Source organism: Adiantum capillus-veneris, chromosome 2 (genome assembly GCF_014529385.1).
Source record: "Adiantum capillus-veneris isolate H3 chromosome 2, ASM1452938v2, whole genome shotgun sequence".
Lineage (NCBI taxonomy): Eukaryota > Viridiplantae > Streptophyta > Polypodiopsida > Polypodiales > Pteridaceae > Adiantum > Adiantum capillus-veneris.
Genome location: NC_140932.1, coordinates 179,292,727 through 179,313,699, shown reverse-complemented (window position 1 = coordinate 179,313,699; position 20,973 = coordinate 179,292,727). Strand labels below are relative to the sequence as shown.

The following is a 20,973-nucleotide window of genomic DNA, read 5'->3' as shown; positions in this document are numbered from 1 at the left end:
AGGAGGGAGTCGACTAATGCTTGCCTGAAGCCATAGGTGCCGTAGAAAAAAAATGGGGATCAGATTTCCCGTAGAAGAGAAATCGACCGTGCGCTTTGATACCACTGTAACAGACTTGGACACTCCAAGTCAAGAATCTACCACGACAGCACCAAATAACCACTTCAAAACAGTTCATAGTTCACAATTTATTCGACACTGGCCCGGCGGAGTTCCGTGCCTAGAGATATTCGTCCCAAAGACTGGCGCCCCTTTCGGTATTTCTTTTTGTAATAATCTGAGTTCAAAGTACAAGAGTGCGGGCAGGCGCTCACACTCAGACTCTACGTCCAGATGCTCTGAGTTGTGAGAGGCCTGCTCACATATTTAAAGGTACAAGGGATGCCAAAAGCAGAGCCCCAAAAGCTAAAAATCAAAAGCCCTTTCTAAAATAAAGCAGGAGCTTTCCTTTTTCTCTCTCAAGCCACAATTGGCACAAAATAAAGCAAAGCTTTTTTTTTAAGTAAAGCTCTCTCTTTCTCTCTCCTATTCATTGCGTAAAATAAAGCAAGCCCATAGCGTAGGAAAAACAGCCACGCAAAAGCTGGCCAAAAGCTGAATTGCCGCAAAATGCGGGCTGCCACGTCAGCACTGTTTCCGTGATTCACGGGATCCATACACAGCAGGGCCACGTCAGTTTCAGCCACGTCAGCAATTCCAGCGTGTGTGTGTGTCTAGTGGGCAGCCACGTCAGCATTTTCTACCGGACACGGGCAGCCACGTCATCACTTTGTGACACCGTGTAGATCCGTGCCCAGAGAGATTGGCCCCAAAGACTGGCACCCCTTTCGGTATTTCTTTTAAATCAATGCTTGATCAAAGTAGTACAACCCCCGCGGGTCCTCAGCTCCACACTCTGCATCCAGATGCCCTGAAGAGTGAGGCCCTTGGGCCCTTTTAATTCTTATAAGACAGAGCCCCATTGGCAGTTAAACTCAAAAGCAATGAGTTCCAAAAGCTTCTAACTCAAAATCTGCCAGTAAAAAGCACCAACGCAAATTGCGGAAATCCGTACAGGCTGCCACGTCATCAATCAGCACAGAAAGCGGGATTCCGTACAAGATGCCACGTCAGCAGTCTGTCAACACGTTTCACAGACGTCCATACAGCTGCCATGTCAGCATGCCGTACAGCCTGCCACGTCATCTACTGACTGCAGATACTTGGTGTGCCATCACAGATAATTTCTACTCTCTCTACGAGCACGTGACAGGTCAAGTGCACTGCCTAGGAGCATCTTAAAGTCCACTGCTGGCACTGTTGGTGTAAAGCAAGGGTATCTACTCTCATTTACTTCATTTGGCCTCTACGTCGACAAAATAACAAAGTGCATTCTTCGCGCAGGAGGTGCAGGCATGGATCGGCCAATTACTCCAGTTCCTATTACTTTATATGCGCACGACATTCTCTCGGGACTACAGCTCCATTTACAACCTTGGATGAGTTATGCACACAGAGAACTCACGATGAATCTCAGGAAGACCAAGGTTTTGACTTTTCATACATCCGAAAGGATCACGAGCAAAATCTATTCACATTAGCTGGAGGGTGAGTTGAGGTGGTAAGACTCATGTATACCTTTGGATTACTTCCATAGCCACGACAGGCCACTTCTCCATGGTGAGCGTAGGCAGAGACAGACTCACTAGAGGGCATGCGATACTAGAGCAACGTTGCCACCAAAGCGCACTTCCAAGAGCCCTGCACAAAGGGAAGGCTTTTTGCCACCTCAGTTACCCCTGCCATGATGTAAGCAGCGGCAGCTTGGGCACCTAGACTTACAGCTCCATGGTGGACATAGATTGAGAGGCTACAGGTCGTGATGATCTTCCGCATCATCCACAGCAAACCCTCCATCCCACATGACATTATCAGAGCGCAGTTGGCCACACGTGAAGCCGCCCATGTTAGTCAAGGATTTCTGCCAGACAGTTAAATTTATGCAAAGACTGAGGGAGTTACCGCGGATAGACCCTCATGCAGAGCTCTCAAGGCATCTAGGCAGCTGGCAAAAGGCAAATGAGAGTAGATCAAGGTATGCACAGATGACACAGTGGTTCACCACACATGGTCTGGATATAGAGGCTCCCACCTTTTCAGTACGACCAAGACTCGCCATTTATATGCCTCTCACATAGTGAGAGAAACCAGAACCTCAGAATTTCAAACAGTCAAATTAGCAGTGCCACATTATAGGTGCAACTTTGTATAATTTCAATCCCAGACAAGAGAATCTCCTTAAACAACTAGCTCACTCTTCGTACCAATTAAGCTTAGAATACAAACCTGATAAATAAAGCTCTCCACAAACGCTAGGATTGGAAAGTGCTTGAAGACGTCACCCACACTTTGAATACCCAATTCATGGAACATAAAATAAGATCTGCACTATTTAGGAAATGACTATTCAGTTAAAATAAAAAATGCCTTGTCCAAACTCCAATTCATAAAAATGACTAGAAGGATTTACAAAGTCTTCCAATGTTGAATTTGCCCGTTCCAAACCCCGTAGCGTAATGGATGCAGTGTTCTCTTCATAGTGAGCCAAGGTTAGAGACTTGGCCGCCAACTTGGTATCCCTCAAAATATCTGGTGCAAATGAGGACATTCTCAGGTTCCATTGAACTTTTAAAACCATTCAATCAATGGCATAAAGAATTGTGCAACCACCAAAAAAACTAAAAGGCATGGCTCTTAATGGAGCTTATACAACACTACAACAAACATTAACACAGATAGAACTGACTCGCATACACCAACACCACCAAGAAAACAATTTCAGTGGGCTCTAATGTGAATGAATATTTTCAATGAGAACAAATAACCTCAAATGTTGAAAATCGCTTGTTCGTGGTCAAGGAAAGTTTTGAACACGTATAAAATCGGCAGCATCATTTAGGAACTAATTAAAGAGATTTAATTTTTGTGGCAAGAACAATGAGAGCTTTCAGTTTTCAGAAGCCTACAAGACAAAAGAAAAGAGTACATTTAACAAGCACAAGGCTATCTTCTGGCCAGAGGATCTCTCAGACGACAAATGTATTACCTTGCAAACAACTTTGACTGATATTATATAAGCCTTTTTGACTTGTCCATTTCGAATTCAATTCAGTAGTCAGCCAGTACATTCTTACAAATTCAAACAAAAAAAATTCATTTGAATTGAAGAGAACTGTGAATGAGAGGCATAAATGAAAGGTTAAAACCTTGGAGTTCAGAAGGATTTGCAAAGTAAAGGGCTTGTTCAAGAAACTGAAGTTTACTAATGAGCGAAAACGTTCCATTTGAAAAGACATGGTTTTCCTAGACTGCGTTTAAAACGATGTTTGGTCTCTATGAGTTTTTAGTGATGCCATTTGGTCTTACAAATGCTCTTGCTACGTTCAATAGGATGATGGACCACATTTTCCACTCGCATCAAAAGTTTGTTGGCACATTCTTTGGTGACATGATAGGTTGTTCGAAGAATGAGAGGAGCATAGGCATCACTTGACCATCGTGTTTGAAGAGCTGCACAATCACAGGTTACTTGTCAATCCTCTTCTTGGAAGTGATCCACTTTCTTGGCCACATAGTGTCAAAAGATGGTGTCCGAATGGATCCCGCAAAGGTTGAAGCTATTAAGACATGGCCAAACTTAAAGACTGTGCATGATGTCCGAAGCTTCTTGGGATTGTGCTCATACTAGAGAAGGTTTATCAGGAATTTTGCAGAGATAGCTTCACCTCTTCACGCTTTGCAAAAGAAAGAGGTCACTTTCGGATGGACCCAAAAAGAGATTTCATCTTTTAGTCTCTTAAAGGAAAAGTTGACTTCAAATCGCATGATTGTTTTACCAGAATTTAGCAAGTCATTTGTGGTCCAGTGTGATGCATGTGGCAATAGCATCGGAGCAATGCTAATGCAAGATGGTCGGGTAGTAGCTTAGGAGAGCAGAATCTTGCAAGGGCCAAAAAAGACTATGCAAAACTATGAGAAAGAGCTTTTGGCCATGATTCATGCGCTTTCTATTTGGAAGCACTACCTCTTAGGTGCTGATTTTGTTGTCCAGACAGACCATCAGACCTTGCGATACTTCTTGACACGGTCAAAGTTATCTGAAAAGCATATGCGATGGGCAAAACATTCTTTCTATGTTCCACTTCCAGATTATGCATGTGGAAGGCAAGAAGAATGTTGTGGTTGATGCGTTATCAAGGAAGCCACAAATTTCAGCTATGTCAATTTCATATCGTCATGAGCTTGATGACATGAAGGAACAATATGCTACTGATGAAGATTTTGCAAGGATCTTTGAACAGGTGCAAGGTGGGCAACGCCATGAGCACTACCTCCTCAGAGACGGTTTTATGATGATGCATGGCAGACTTTGTGTTACTAGGCCATGCGACTTAAGGTCGTGGTAGACAGTCATGCCCCACCGTATGCAGGGCATCGTGGAATTGGTGCGACAGTGAAAGCGGTCAAGACATTATATACCTAGATGAATCCAGGATAAGCCCACATTCACCCTTGAAGGATAGTGCAAGGTTTAGATCCATGGTAGTCACCCACAAGACAACATAACCATCAGCTCCATCATGCATAGTATTGACTAAATACCACGACATCCCCACTAACGTCGTCAATGCCCAATAGTGGGTGTAGAACTAAGTACTAACATATGCTCCCCAACATAACACACACCACACGCGCACACACACGAGCATACATCAACACAAAGTTCCGCGTACTGAGTTTCTGTCATGACTCCGGAGACCAAGGGCAGACTCAGCCTTAATGAAGCCTAGCACTAAAAGAAGCATTAAATCAAAAAAATTAGCAAGAAAATGAGGTAGTTGATAGGGCGTACGCACCACAAAAGATAGAAAGAATTAGCACAATATCAACTGGTCGTAACTCGGACGAAAACTTCACTCTTTTATTGGCCTACTTTGAGGAGAGATGTGGATACCTTTGTGCGAGCATGCGTGATATGCCAAAAGGTCAAGTTTGACAGGCAAAAGGCACCAAGGTTATTACAGCCACTGCCGATTCCGGATAAGCCATGGGAAAGCATTGCTATGGATTTTACCTTTGATCTTCCACGAACGCCGACAGGGAATGATGGTATATGGACCATTATTTGCAGGTTCAGCGGGCAAGTCCATTTTATTCCTGTCACGAAGAAGATAAAATCTGACCAGATGGCACGGTTGTTCATGTACAATGTGTTTAAGTACCATGGTATGCCACAATCGATTGTCAGTGATCATGATCCTCGCATGACGAGTTTGTTTTGGAGACGATTACTTGAGAACATGGACACTATGCTCAAGTTTTCGTCTTCGTTTCATCCACAAACTGATGGACAGTCCGAAGAGGCTAATTCTATTGTCTTGGATCTGCTGAAATACTATGTGTCAGATAATAAGGGCAAGTGGGAACAGTATTTGCCTATGCTTGAGTATGCGTACAACAATACGGTGCATTCGTCCAAAGGCAAGGCACCTTTTGAGATTGTTGAAGGTGACAAAAAGGTTCCTCCCATTTTACATACAAAAGACAAGATTTTTGAGGCAGATCGATATGTTGAGAACATGGATGAAATGTATAAGAAAACCAAATTTGCCTTGGAGAAGACTCAGGCAAAGCTGAAAAGGGATGTTGATCGTCACCGTCATGACTTATTGTTTTCACCTGGTGATTGGGTACTTTTACGGTTTGAAAAGGCAAGGTTAAAGAAGATGAAGGGCAAGGAAAAGTTGTTTCCGAAGCTCAGCATGCGTTACTATGGGCCTTTTCAAGTGCTTGATAAGATCAACGATGTTGCTTATAGGGTGAAATTGCCTGACACTTGGAAGATTCATAATGCGTTTTACGTGACTCTTCTAAGACCTTTTGTGGGTGATGTGCCAGAAGATATTCCACGGGAGGAAAGTTCAAGAACTATTGTAACAGACTTGGACACTCCAAGTCAAGAATCAACCGCGACAGCACCAAATAGCCACTTCAAAACAATTCACAGATCACAATAGATTTGCACTAGCCCGGCGGAGTTCCGTGCCTAGAGATATTGGCCCCAAAGATTGGCGCCCCTTTCGGTATTTCTTTTTGTATTAATCAATCATCAAAGTACACCTTTCGGTTAGGGTTTCACTGTCAGACTCTGCGTCCAGATGCCCTGAGAAGTGAGGCCCTCACCACTAATTTAAAGGTTACAAGGGATGCCCAAAAGCAGAGCCCCAAAAGCTTCAAATCAAAAACAATTGCTCTCTCTCTCTCACAGAGAGTCAAAACATGAAAGCAAAAGCATTCTCTCTCTCTTTCTCATTTAAGTAGAGAAACAGCGAAATTTGCGTCGCTCATCATTTTCCAAAAAAAAAAAAATTTAATAATCCACCTCCGCGATTTTTGGAAATTAGGGTTTTTGGCAAGAATTAGGGTTTGCAAGAATTTTAGGGTTTCTGGCAGAAATTAGGGTTTCTGCTGTCCGCCACGTCATCACTTTGTGACATACCCCCCTCTTGAAAGCATTGTAATCGACCGCGATTACGCCTGCAAAACCGACAAAAGCCATAAACCGTCTTAGCAGACACTGACTGTTAGTACCTACGTACTAGGAACACACATCTAGCACATGTACAAAATCGACAGTCACATCACACGACATCACAGGACATCACCAGACATCACAGGACATCACATGACATTCAACATTCATTCGGATCTTAGACCATGATTTATCGGCAATGTAGCTAGCAATCACATCTAGGTCCAATCGGGACCTCATCGATGTCCGATTGACCAACCCCTATTGCAACCATGTCTATTCGAGATCAAGTAGACCAAAATGCTGCAGTCATTTCGTCTATCAGTTCCTGTACTCACAAGAAGTCAAGAACAAATCAGTATCATAATCAGGAATTCCATTTCATAAAGTCATGCAGCAGAATACTGTCAGCTTTCAGTATCCCTGAAGCTCAAAGAGACATCAGTGACTTTAGTATCAAAATCGAGGCATCTGTTGACAAAGGAGTGGAGTGACTCCCCTCTTGTGCATCCCACTACACCAGATCTCCGGCCAAGCTAAATTCTGGGTTCCGTTTGGAGTAGACTACGCTAAACCAAAACATCGAGGTAAAGTTTCACAATCTGAGGAGTATCTGCTAGGTCCTCCTCCTCCATCTACTTCGCATCAAATGCAGGAAAGTTCTTGAACTTAACCAAGAACCTGCCTTCGGACTTTACCTTTCTTCGTATCGTTATGTGCCAAAATCTGTTCAAGAACAAGGATCTCCTCGTTTTCTTCCACTTTGGGTTGCTCATCAGGCTCCCCATCATCAGGCACATCACCCTTAATAGGTTTCAAGAGACTCACATGCAATGCATTGTGAATCCTCCAAGTACCTGGCAGTTTCAATGGAAAGGAGACATCATTTATCTTTTCAGTAATCTCGAAAGGTCCGTAGTATCACATACTAATCTTTGGAAAAAGCCTCTCCTTTCCCTTTTTCTTTCTTAGACGTGCCTTCTCAAAAGTAAGAGCACCCAATCATCCTCCTTCAGTTTCAAGTCGCGACGATGGCGATCCGCTGCCTTTTTCTGTCGTTCTTGAGACTTCTGTAAAGTCTCGCGAACCTTGGCAAAAGCCGTATCCAAATCTCGCAAATATTCATCCGCTTCAAATTTCTAATCTTTCATGCTCAGGAAGGATGGAACCTTCGCAGCAGTTTCAACAATCTCACATGGTGTCTTCCCCGTCGAAGAGTGTATCGTGTTTTTGTAGGCAAATTCCACCAAAGGTAAGTTCTTTTCCCATTGAGTCTTCTAATCCGAGATACAAGACTTCAATAAAAATAAAATCACTGAATTGGCAATCTCAAATTGCCCGTTAGTCTGCAAGTGGAACGATGACGAGAACTGCAATTGCATGCCAATGTTCTCCCAAATTGCCTTACAAAACCAACTCATAAATCTGGGCTCTCTATCGGAGAGAATCGTCTCAGGCGTGCCATGTAATCGGAAAATCATCGTGATCATTCTCTGTTCTCGGGAGATCAATAATGAAATCCATTGCAATACTTTCCCAGGGGTGGGTGGGTATGGGTAAAGGCTGTAACAATCCCTGTGCCTTATGCCTGTCAAACTTGACCTTCTCGCATACCAAGCAACTGCGCACAAACTCTTCCACATTCTTCTTGAGTCTCCGCCAAAAGAAATATCTCTCTACCCCTTTCACGGTGGTAGCAATGCCGCGGTGAGCCGTAAAAGGTGGACAGCGGCAATCAGTCATAACCTTTTCCCTCAACGGCTGTGCAACGCACAACATAGTCTTTTTCATCAAGTAGCCTTCCCGAAGGGAGTATCCCGCTACTGTCTCCCCATCTCGTATCCGTGTGAAAATATCTGCAAAATCTGTATCTGTGGCATACTGATCGACCATATCCTCGAAGCTCCTATGATGTATCGCGGAAATAGCCAGAACCAACGGTTTTCGAGACAAAGCATCTGCCACCACATTCTTTTGTTCCTGCACATGGACAATCTGGAAGTGGAACTGTGACAAGATGTTCACCCACCGCATCTGCTTTTCCGAAAGCTGCTTCTGTGACAAGAAGTAGCGCAAACTCTGATGGTCTGTGAAGACAGTAAAATCCGCTCCGAGTAGGTAATGCCGCCACTGAGTAAGAGCGTGGATAACCGCCAAAAGCTCTTTCGAATAGAGCTATGCTGTCATCTCCGGCCTAGAGAACAAACGGCTCTCATAAGCTATAATATGGCCTACTTGCATCAAGACCGTACCCAGACTACGACCACAAGCATCACAAAATACTTCAAATGACTTCTGCAAGTCGGCAAAGTCAAATCTGGTCCTGTAGTGAATTTCTCTTTCAATGTCTGAAAGGCAGTCACCTCTGTGGGTCCCCACGAAAAAGGTACTCCTTTCTGTGTCAAGGTATGCAAAGGGGAAGCAACCTCTGCAAACTTTCGTATGAACCGCCTGTAGTACGAACACAGTCCCAAGAAGCTTCTAGCTTCATGGACATTCCTCAAATCGGGCCAATCACGGATAGTCTCTATCTTGGCCGGGTCCATTTGCACTCCTGCTGCTGACACAATGTGTCCCAAAAAGTGTATCTCTGGTAGGAAAAATTCACTTTTCTTAGCATTAATCACTAATGTGTGATCTCGTAATGCCTAAAAGACTTGAAGCAGATGATCTCTATGTTCTGCCTCTTTCTTGGAGAAAACAATGATGTCGTCAAAGAAAGTGCCAACAAATAGCCTGTACTCTCGAAAAATCCTATCCATCATCCGGTTAAATGTCGCAGGAGCATTGGTTAAGCCAAAAGGCATCACCAAAAACTCAAATAACCCAAAAGTCGTCCGAAAAGCTGTCTTGTAGACATCTCCTAGCGCTATCCTGATCTGATGATATCCACTCTTCAAGTCAATCCTGCTAGAGCATGAGGATCCCTGTAACCTGTCGAGTATATCATCGATCCTAGGAATCGGAAATCTGTTCTTGATGGTGATTTCGTTGAGAGTGCTATAATCGATGCACATTCTCCAAGATCCATCTTTCTTCAAAAACCAACAACACTGGAGAGCAATACGGTGAAGTACTAGGTTGGACAAGACCCTTTTCCAAGAGGTCTTTCTTGGTTCATAATCTTTCCATTGTGTACTCGGCTCACACGGTAAGGTGGCCGATTCGGTTGCATGCTTCCATGTATCAGATCAATGGTTTGATCTTCAAGCCCTCTGAAAAGCAATCGGCATGAGCGTGGAGAAAAAAATCTTGGCGTTCTTTTCTTCAGGTCAAAACATATTCAACCTTTATCCATCGTTCAGTTCTCCCAAAAGAATGAGTAAGAAAACTGAAGTTCATCAAGTACAATCTCTAAGCCCTTCATTTATCAAAGTCGCTTTCTCGGCCCGGTAGTCAACCACGGCATAGTTCTTGTGGTACCAAGGGATCCCGAGAAGAACGTCACTTGCGTGCCCTGAACACCCCTGTCATTGCAAACAAAGTTTGCCAATGCTTGGTGTAATGGCAACATCCCATCCGGGTGCCAGTCAAACTACCTCCGCCCTGAACACCCCTGTCATTGCAAACAAAGTTTGCCAATGCTCGGTGTAATGGCAACATCCCATCCGGGTGCCAGTCGAACTACCTCCGCCTGTGGCGTCAGTCTGTCGGCCGTAGTTCCAAATCGAGCCGCCAATTCCAAGTGAAAAGAAGTTGGCCTTGGCTCCTTCAAAAGAGCTTCTTGATCCTGCACTTTGCCCCAAAAGCGACGAAGTTTATACTTTTATTCATTAGATTCGGTGCAGGTCCCACGCCATGTGGTACCAGTTCTGCTTTTCTATCTGCCTTTTCTGCCACATTATTCAGCTGCTCTCGAACTCTCAGACCTGTCGTCGTTTTTATCATTCTGTTCTTTCTGTGCCTTATCAGGGAACTTCGCGGAAATATGTCCATGTTCCCCGCATCCAAAGCACTTCCCCTCTCTGATGAAGCGAGCTCTCTCCTCGGGAGTAAGCTTGGGTTGTGCATCCTTTTTCTCTGGGTTGCTCTTTTTCTTTCTACTTTCATTCCCAGAAGTCTGTTCGGCTCGTTGTGTCATGGCCTTATCTGTGGGGTAGGTCAAACTGCCAGAGTGAATGGCAAAGCCCCGCTTCGCATGACTCATCAACTCCTGAATAGAAGCTGACTTCTATTCCAAACAGTGATCTCGGATCTCTGTAGGTAGACCCAAGGTAAACAGCTCAATCTGTTCTCTGAACGAGATCTTCTTGAATGAAGAGGCGGGTAGAAAAGAGCTCCAGAATCTTTCACAATAAGAATTCACTGTATCGCTCTTGGTCATCCGGAGATGGTTCCAAGCAGCTCGTACATCTCGTTCATATTCTTGAGTCAACCAAGAAGAAATAAAAAGCCTCTTGAATTTCAGCCATGTAACTGGCACGGTCTTGCTTAATAAAAGCGTGGACTACCAAGTACGAGCATTCCCCTTAGAGTAAGAGGCAGCTCTCCGAATCTTGGAGTGCTCTGAATTGCGTCCTCCCGCGAAAGCGATGTCAAACTGTTGTATAAAAGACACAGCCTACGAAGCATCCGAGTATCCTGAAAAGGTATCAAACTTGATCGAGTGGCCACCTTTCTTAAACTCTCGGACTTTCTTGCTTTTATCTTCGAGAAAGTCATACTGGTTGGCTTTGTAAAAATTCTTCTTGTTCGCAAAAAACTTTTCGTCATCGGAATCTGAGTTGTCTGTAGACGAGTCCTCAGTAGAACTGTCAGTCTCTGGGCGAGATGTAGCCTTCTTTGCCTTTTTCTTGCCCTTTCCGAAGCTTTGTTTCTTGCTTCGCTTTTTGCTTTTCCTGTCTTCTTCGCTCGAGTCTGAAGAGCTAGAAGAACTATCAAAAGAAGAAGAAGAAGAAGAAGAACTGGGTAGGCCTTCAAACTTGACGCGCTTCTTCAGTTTCTTTGCCTTGTCGAATGTCGACCGGCGACCCAAATATCCCGGGAAGTCAGTGCCTTTCTTCTGCTTTTTGCCGTGCTTTTTGTCCTTCTTTTGCACGTCGAAAAGCTGAGCAATCCGTGCATCAACCACGTTCTCCAGTTCCTTCTCCGTATATTTCTTGGGGGCAGAAGGTTTCTTGAGAGCGGGTTTCGGGAGTGGTGTTGTGGTTCTCTGCCACTCCATCTGTACCTCTTCCAAAGAGGTCTCGTTCATATATTTTGCCATCTTCGGATCCTTGGCAAAATTGAGCATCATCTTTGTTGCATCGCCGATCAACTGGCGACACTCCATCTCTCACCGCTCCGCCTAAGTAGGCCAAGGCGGGCCATACTCTCTGGCTAAATCTTCGTTGTGATCCCAGCCCGCATCTCCAGATGCAGAGGGAGTCGACTGATCATTGCCTGAAGCCATAGGTGCCGCGGAAAAAAAATTCAGGGATCGGATTTCCCGTAGAAGAGAAATCGGCCGTGCTCTGATACCACTGTAACAGACTTGGACACTCCAAGTCAAGAATCAACCGCGACAGCACCAAATAGCCACTTCAAAACAATTCACAGATCACAATAGATTTGCACTGGCCCGACGGAGTTCTGTGCCTAGAGATATTGGCCCCAAAGACTGGCGCCCCTTTCGGTATTTCTTTTTGTATTAATCAATCATCAAAGTACAAGAGAGCGGTTAGGGTTTCACTCTCAGACTCTCCGTCCAGATGCCCTGAGAAGTGAGGCCCTCACCACTAATTTAAAGGTTACAAGGGATGCCCAAAAGCAGAGCCCCAAAAGCTTCAAATCAAAAACAATTGCTCTCTCTCTCTCTCACAGAGAGTCAAAACATGAAAGCAAAAGCATTCTCTCTCTCTTTCTCAATTTGGTAGAGAAAAAGCGAAATTTGCGTCGCTCATCATTTTCCAACAAAATAATAATAATAATAATAGCAATAATAATCCACCTCCGCGATTTCCGGAAATTAGGGTTTCTGGTAGAAATTAGGGTTTCTGTTGTCCGCCACGTCATCACTTTGTGACAACTATCCACCTATGGATGCAAAGTGGATGGAAGAGCATGAACTGTCAGAGTCACCAAATGTATTGCAGCTTTACCTTGAGGCCTTTGGGTTATAGCCTACGTATGCCCCAACCCAACGTGTTCAAAGGAGGGGTAATGATGGAGCTAGCACATCAAATGTACATATGGATTCAGTGCAATAGAAGTGTGCATCGCCCTTCAAGTGTTAAAGGTATTATGCTCACTTCTATCATGGATGAAAAATGATAAAAGTATGAAGGTCTCATTCAAACATTTGTATCTATCTGTTATGACCTTGCTTGCAGGTACATGCGATGATAAAAGCGTGCTAACAACACAAGATCATCAATGGCACGTATATATGGCATGCAATCGAGGACGTTTGCAATTTCAAGAGGGGGGTATGTCACGAGGACGTAGCAACTGCTAACCTTAGTTGTTGGTTTCTTTCCGTTGATTTTTGTTTAATTTTTGGGACCCTCTTTTTGAAGTTGCAAATGGTCGGACACTGTATGGCCAGTGTGAAATGGCCGACGGCCGAGAGTTTCACCCGCAGACGGAAAGGCAGACGAGAAGGCCTTGTCGCCACGAGTTGGTCGGCGGGCCGAGCGGCACTGGAATCCGAGCAGTAAAAGTATGTCTAGACTCCACTCAAAGTTTGAAGAGAAGATCACCCGATAACTAGGCTACATTGCATTTTTAAATGTGGTCCTAGTGGTGATAGATGGTCAGATGACCAGTGGAAGAAATTTAGGAAACTGCTATTTTGGGCCATCAAATCTCGTGTCTTTAGCTTCGGAATGACAAGAGGAACATTTTATTACTCTGCCGCTAAGTCAACTGAGCAACCGGTTGAGATATTCTTAGACCGGATGATGCAAAACGAGAAAACCATGCATGAGTGCCATTTGACACATTTTCGGGCACTTTCCAGCTTGAGAGAGAGAGAGGCGTTGAAATTAAACGTGGGGCTACATTTTCATCCGTATGGTGTATTATTGCAGGTATCAAAGCTATTGTGTGCTTGCCTACCCTCTATGTACAGTGAAGTGCAAGAGCTGAAGACTTGCACAGCATCCGCTGCTCTCTCTCTCTCCCCTCCGTGCAGTTATGTGATGCCCCACAAGAGGCATTTGACCTATGTACAGTTGTGTGGGTTCATGCGCGATTGCCAAAGCAAGAGCCTCTTGCACAGGTACTGGATTAGCTAGTTGCTAATCCCTCGCAAGTACAAGTGAATTCGGAGAGATTTCACGCGAGAAATCTCGTCCGATTCAAAGGGCAAGTAGCCTTACAAGTGCGGGAGCTCGAGGGCTTGCTACGGATGCGACCGGCTCGCGAACTGGAGCCCAAAACAGGGAAATACAGCCTGCTGTGTATTTTTTGCAGGTGTAGAATTTCGGCCCTAAATGGTCGCTAACACCCCCAAGAGTTCAGGGGACACGAGGGGACCTCTGTGCGAGTGATCTGGCGCATTTTCAGGGCAGAAAACAGAGAATTCAGCGTGCTGCAGATTCTCGCCAGGCTTTGCAAAGTGTCCGTATGCGTCGGGAAAGTCACTTTTTGCGTGGAGATACTCTCTGTGAAGCGTCCTAGTACGGTTATGCTGCCCAAATCGGGCCAGAACAGGTCATTTTCAGCCCGGATTATGTGGGGCAGCTTGTAGGAAATCACAGTTTTATTCCCTCTTTGAATATAATAAAGAAATACAGAAAGGGGTGTCAATCTTTGGGGCCAACAGGTGTCAGCGTCTGCTTGGTAGTACTCTAGCTTCGAAGCCGTGTGTGTTTAAAGTATCAATTCCCGTTTAAGGTTTTTATTTGCAAAGTTTCTCTGTGTCCTAGAGTCTAAAGTAAAGTTTCGGGTGAAAGCCTACATCTACCGCCCTACGGGCCGGTTTCAGTTTCACTGCCCCTCGTAGCTGGATGCTTTGTGCCTCCTCAGGCAAGCCTGAAAACTGAAGCCGAGTCGACAAGAGTGCAAGCTGGGTCCTCTGCCATGGGACCCCAGGAAACATGAGGCCTACTACCAACCAAATGGCCTCTTTGAGTGCCACGTGCAGCAAAAGAGAATAAGGATTTGCTCGGATCTAGTACTCCGCACACAAACACAAGGGACACTTTACTTCACTTGAAAGAACAGAACTGAACTGAAAGAAAGAGAGAGACGAGAGAAAGAAAAGAGACGACACGGGGATGTCGGGTCTCAACCCTCAAGGGCCCCCTTGCTCTGTTGCCAGAGCAAGTACTTTCTTTATTCTTGCACAATGCTGATACAATGACTAAATGCTGAGATGCAGATGCCGATGCTAATGGGTATTGATGCTACTGATGTTGGGTACTGAGGTATTGAAGGGGCATTAAGGTACCGAGGTTCTATGTCGAAGATGGGGAGGTCGACGACGAGGTCTATGTCGAAGACGATGAAGTCGATGATGAGGTACTAAAGGGCTTTGTCGACGACGATGAGCTCGACGACGGTACTATGTCGAAGACGGTGAAGTCGACGACGGTTCTGTGTTGAAGATGGTGAAGTCGACGACAGGTAATGTTGGTCCATGTCGACGACCACGACGATGGTGACTGTGACGATGACGACGATGGTATCGTCGTCAAGTTTGGGACTGCACTGTCACCAGGAGGTGTATTTTTCTTGTTGCCTTCTATAAATAAGTACTAGATATTTTTATTTTTACTTGTTTTCCCCGGAACCCTTGAAAAGGTACAAGTGGACATTGCATGGCAAGTGTGAAACGGCTGTGGCCGAATAGGTTTCTCACATTGGGAGTCTGAGTCGGTCAGCAGTCTGAGACTGGTCGGGCCAATTAGCACTGAATTTTGATGAGTATGGAAGGATGTGTGCGCCAAATGGAGTCTAGGCCACTTAGAAAGTCACTTATAACTTTATAAGTCAGTGGGAACTAGGGAATTAACTCAAAGGGGCAAACTGGACACTTGGCAGGAGGAGAGCAGCCTGCAGGACACCTCAGCAAGAGGAGACGCCCAAGAGAGAGAGAGGGGGCTGATTTTTCATTGATAAGTGATCTACACTGTGTGTGTGAGTAGTGGGTGCAGGTCTAAAGCTTTAATGGAAAGCTTGCCTTCTCCTCTGTCTCATGTAGCACGACGATTTGCTCTCGTGCATCTCTCTCCCCCCTTTGGCACATATGGTAATGCCCCACTAGTTGGGCTACTCAGATGAACATGTACAGTTTTGGGGGTTTATGCGTGTTTGCCAAGGCAAGAGCCTTCTGAACAGGAACCGTATTAGCTAATTGCTAATGCCCCACAGGTACGCACAGTTCCATCGCGAAAGATTGGGAGTTTGGAGAGTTTTCTCGCGTGAAAACTCGTCCAATTCACAGGGGAACTGTCCCATTGTGTGCGGGAGCCCTTGGGACACACGTAGGCGTGTTTGCTCCGCTAAAAACGATCCGAAACAGGGAATTACAGCCTGCTGTGTTTTTCTGCAGGTTTAGAGTTTCGCACCTAAACTGCAAGGGAACACCGGGGGAGCCTCGTGAGAGCCTTGGGATGCATGTACAGGCTTTTGGGCACCTGGCAGTGAAAAACAGAGAATTACAGCCCGCTGAATTTCTGTGACAGCTCACCAGAAAGCTTCCAGATAGCAAGGGAATTTGTCCTAGACAGGTGCTTTTGACCTACAAGGGTTTTTGCGTCGTTATGCTGCTGAAATCAGGTCGAAAACCTGCGTTTTCAGCCCTCACCAGGTTTGGACAGCTTTGTGAAAGCTTGTACTAAGTGATCGGATCGTCTATCTTAATTTGAATAAAGAAATACCGAAAGGGGCGCCAATCTTTGGGGCCTACAGGGTGTCGGTCTCGTGTGCGCAGTGACATTCTAGTCACTGGACGCAAGTGTGTTCTCTTTCCTTCTCAGTGCTGTGTAAAGTTAACAGGTAATCGAAATAGTACCGCCCTCTACGTTGTATAGGCCGGTTACATGGTTCCATCGACGGGAGTCACTTTTTCTTCAAAAAGTGCAGCGTGAATTGTTGTGGGTGAAAGCAACAAAGAGCTTGTTTTTATGGCAGAGAAGAGAGACCAAGTACCTGAAGAGGGATCTTCCTCACATGGCACAGAGAAAATTCCTTCAACTCTTCAAGAAGAGGATACGTTGTTTAGAACTCAACTGCGTTGCTGCATGGACATGTTTCAACAGTTGGCTAACAACCCAAGGATGCAGGAGTTCCTACAGGCTCCGCCACAGGGTTTTCAGCCTCCTACACAGGGCATGACTGAGCCGTTGCAGGAAAAGGAGATTTCCAATGCGCAGAGGACTCATGATGCTCAAGGGAAAGCCCATGTGGTTGAGCAACTAGCGGTGTCCAATGATCCAAAGCAACTTGCTCTAGCTGGACAGGAACCGCTTGTGAATGGTCAAGGGAGCAATGAACAGGCTATGCGTCAGACCCTTCCATTACCTATTACTTATCTTGGTTATTTTGGAGGTGGTTCAGTGTTTCAAGCTATGGCTGGACCTTCCACAAGTTATATGCCAGGGAATGTGTTCGAGACAATGCAAGCAGGCAATGGTAACCCTATGTACACGGACATGGGTGTCCAACCACGTTTTCAAGGTGCCTATGGCCACTATCGAGTGCCTGGAACCCAATTTGGTATGGCTGGTTTTTCGCAGGCATACGTACAAAATGGAGATATGACAATTTTACATCTAGATCACTGACGAGCTCGCTGCTGCTGTACTCTCCCGCTACGCCATCGCCATCGCCTCCTCCCCCCCCCCTCCCTCCCTCACGTGCTGCCCGCTGTCCTCCTCGTGCTGCCCTCAGCCCTCGCTGCCCCCCACCTGCTGTCCCTCCCGCCTGCCCTCTGCCCCCGCTGCCCCCCCCCTCGCGCTGCCCTGTTCCAGCCTTTCTGCCCGCCCTCAGCCCCCTGCTGCCGCCTCACGCCCTCATCCCTTAGCCCAAACCCGCTTTATCCTCCCCCCCCCCCCCCCGTCTCGGCCCGTTCACCCATCAGTTTGGGCCCCCCGCCTCGGTTGCTCCCTGCAGTTTCGGCACTCTCGGCATCTGTTCCAACTCCTTGGAGCAGTGTTTGCGCGCCCTTCTGCAGCATCCTCCCGTCGTCCTCTTCTTACGCCACAGCAGTAGACACAGATAGAGGCTCCAGCTTCGCCACAGAGGGACTCGCCTGAAGCCCCCTCGCCCGACCCCGCTGAGCCCACCATTCGACTTGCTCTTTCGCCGACAGAGCAAGCGAGCCTTGCCGCAGAGGTAGAGCGCTTGCAGGCGACTTCGGTCATCTGCAAGGTTCTCGGCAATCAACCTAGCAGAGGAGAGCTGCGAGACCTTCTCCAGGCCCGCCTTCTCGCAGAGGTGGGCAAGATCTTGGATGTCCAGATTCTCGGACGGGGGTACTACCAGATTGAGTTCGAGACTTCCGAGATGGCCTCCAAGGTCATTGCTATGAGTCCACTGGCCATCCGAGCATCACGCGCCCACTTTCGACAGTGGCGACATGGTTTTGACCCGACTTCGGATGTGCTAGTAGAGGAGGCAGACATCCCCATCTCAGTCTGCTTTCCGGGTTTACGGAGGGAGTACCTTCCACTTCTCTCCAGGATTGGCTCCGCCATCGGGACAGTCCTGGAGACACCTCGTACGGCAGCATCAGTAGCTGCCAAGGCGGCTGGCATTCCTTCAGTTCGAGTTTTGGTCAGAGATACCCACACGCTCCCGAAGGTCATCCTTCTGCCTCGGGTGAGTGGGGGTTGGTTTCGACACAGTGTGGAGTACTCGGGTCTCCCGAACCAGTGCTTCATTTGCAGACAGATGGGCCACCTAGCGAAGGCCTGTCCACGGAGGAGACCACGACCCGCACCCCAGCCTCAGCACCAACCTGCCAAGGCTGGGCCGCAGCCACAGCCAGCGACACAGAGCACAGATTCAGCGCCACCCTCCAAGCCTGGGGCTCCAGCGGAGGAGGGGTGGCAGTAGGCCCGTGGCCGTCGACGCCAGAGAGTGTGGAGTACTCGGGTCTCCCGAACCAGTGCTTCATTTGCAGACAGATGGGCCACCTAGCGAAGGCCTGTCCACGGAGGAGACCACGACCCGCACCCCAGCCTCAGCCCCAACCTGCCAAGGCTGGGCCGCAGCCACAGCCAGCGACACAGAGCACAGATTCAGCGCCACCCTCCAAGCCTGGGGCTCCAGCGGAGGAGGGGTGGCAGTAGGCCCGTGGCCGTCGACGCCAGGGGCCACAGCGACAACCTAGCACTCAGAGTGGCCCCCAGGTGCCTACTCAGCAGCAGTGGGTTCCCACGGGGAATCGCTTTGGGCCTCTTGAGCAAGAGGAGCCTCCTTCGCCAGCCTCCACCTCCGCTTCACCCTCGCCAGCCGCTCCGCCTTCCGATCTCCCCTCCTCCTCCTCATGCCCTCCCCCGCCCTCTACTACCGCTCACCCCCCACCTCGCCCCCCCCCCATGTCTCTGTCGCCCCACCCCGCTTCTCCTCTCCCCCGCCCCCCCCAGCCCCTTCTCCCCCTCCTCCTGCTTCAGTACCTCAGTCGGCTCAGGAGACTGGACCCTCGCCGACGGCTAGGAGATCTCTTGGCAGCGCCTTTGCCATGAGTCGCCTAGCGAGAGAGGGTCAGCCCTTCATGCGGCCCCCTCTGCAGAATCAGACATCTTCTCTTGCAGCTATCCCGCGTGGTTTGACGAGCATTGACCTCTGACGCCGCTGGGATTTCTTCGATTACGGGTTTACTCGTTTTCTTGGCGACTCCGCAGCAGACCACGAGGCAGCCTGCTTCAGAGTCCACGCTTTGTTCCTCGCCGCTAGGGGGACAGAGGCCTTGGACTCAGCAGTTGGTTTCTCCTTCCCCCTCTGTGGCAGGACTGAGACAGAGTGGTCCCTCGACTCAGTGGTGGGATGGTTGCATACACAGGTTCTCGAGTTCTCTCACCACATGGGACAACTTGGCGTTACAGATTTGCTGCAGACGTTGTGGCCATTGGCCAAGTTTGCGGTGACACCCCCAGACTCAACAGGATGTAGACACATTGTGGTGTACTTTTTTGCTGATACGCAGTGTTTGCCTTGCTATGTATTCATTCATGAGGACTCCTGGACAGAGGAGGTTGCTTTACGCACGGCTCGCTCTGCTTGGGCTTGGGCCAGGCACTCACTGCAGTCTCGCCTATCTAGAGGACGCTCGGATGCGGATTACTCCCCATCCAAGCCTGCTTCGAAGATAGCTCGTCTTGCTGCTGCGGCAGCATCTGTTCTCTCTCGCTCCCCATGAGGATCGTCTCGCTGAACGTGCAGGGACTAGGTGGGCCCCAGTTTCAGCGACAGCGGGGCCGATTGCGTCAGGAGCTTCAGCGTTGCCTTGTGGGAGGAGAGATTGATCTCCTTATGCTTCAGGAGCACCATTTGTCTGAGAGCCGCATTCGGCGATGTGGTCAGATTTTGCGTGGACGCTATGATACCTTTTGGTCAGCTGCTTTTGGACCTGGAGGCATCCAGGGTGGGGTATGTATGACTATTGCGGACTCACTACAGCAGGCCATTGTGGGCAGAGGGATTATTGTACCAGGCAGGGCTCAGTGGATTACTATGCAGGTTCAGGGTAGCCTTGTGGGTTTCCTGAACATCTATGCGCCCAATGTGGCGAGTGCTCATGCTGAGTTTTGGTCACAGATTGTTGAGTCTTTGCCACAGGTTGACCAATGGTGTGTAGGAGGGGACTTCAACATGTTGGAGGACCCTTCTGACAGGATCGGAGGTAGCCATGCTACTGTGCATGGAGTCGAGTTAGCAGCTTGGGAGAGGTTTTGTATGACGCTGAGGGTCTCGGATACATGGCAGCATTCTGGCTTTGTGAGGCCTCCAGAGAGTCTTGCCTTCTCTAGATCGGACCGCAGAGTGGGAGGAGTGAATCTATCGCGCATAGATCGCTTCTACACTAGTGACCACTTCAGTGACTTGGGGGGATCAGTGGGCATCCTGGCAGGGACATCCTTCTCGGACCATGCACCAGTGATTCTCACAGTGGCAGATAGGCAGAGGAGTGGGAGCACGATGCTTCGCATCCCAGAGCGGGTCTTGTTGGACTCGCACTCAGAGAGAGGGTCGAGGCTCTATGGACAGAGGGCATGGACAGCCAGGCTCCACCTGCAGACAGAGTGGCCTCAGGCCTAGCTCAGCTTAGCCACTTCTTTCTCCAGGAATCTCTGGCTCGACGGGCTGCAGCGAGAGAGGAGGAGCAGCGTCTCACACGAGGCATTGCTTCACTACAGAGGATGCAGGAGCAGCATCCAGACAGTCCATGGTTGGAGGAGCAGTTACAGCAGGCTCGACAGGAGCTTGCTTGCACAGAGGAGAGGCGCCATGAGTTTGCCTTTCATCGACAG

At 47.8% G+C, this 20,973-nt stretch overlaps 1 protein-coding gene across 4 annotated transcripts in view; it reads right to left on the bottom strand.

Moving 5' to 3' along the window:
• Nucleotides 1-20,973, bottom strand: part of LOC147464153 (ATP synthase subunit B) — a 153,410-nt gene that overhangs the window by 71,350 nt on the left and 61,087 nt on the right. For all 4 annotated transcript variants that reach the window (XR_015185618.1, XR_015185619.1, XM_086493065.1 and 1 more), the window contains exons 4-5: nucleotides 2,510-2,628; nucleotides 2,326-2,427 (exon numbers count right to left, since the gene is read on the bottom strand). Coding sequence is in view for 2 of the 4 variants with exons in the window: in XM_086493065.1 (XP_086349191.1) it covers nucleotides 2,326-2,427; nucleotides 2,510-2,628 (221 nt within the window). In the remaining 2 variants the exon portion in view is untranslated. The remainder of the gene's footprint in view (nucleotides 1-2,325; nucleotides 2,428-2,509; nucleotides 2,629-20,973) is intronic.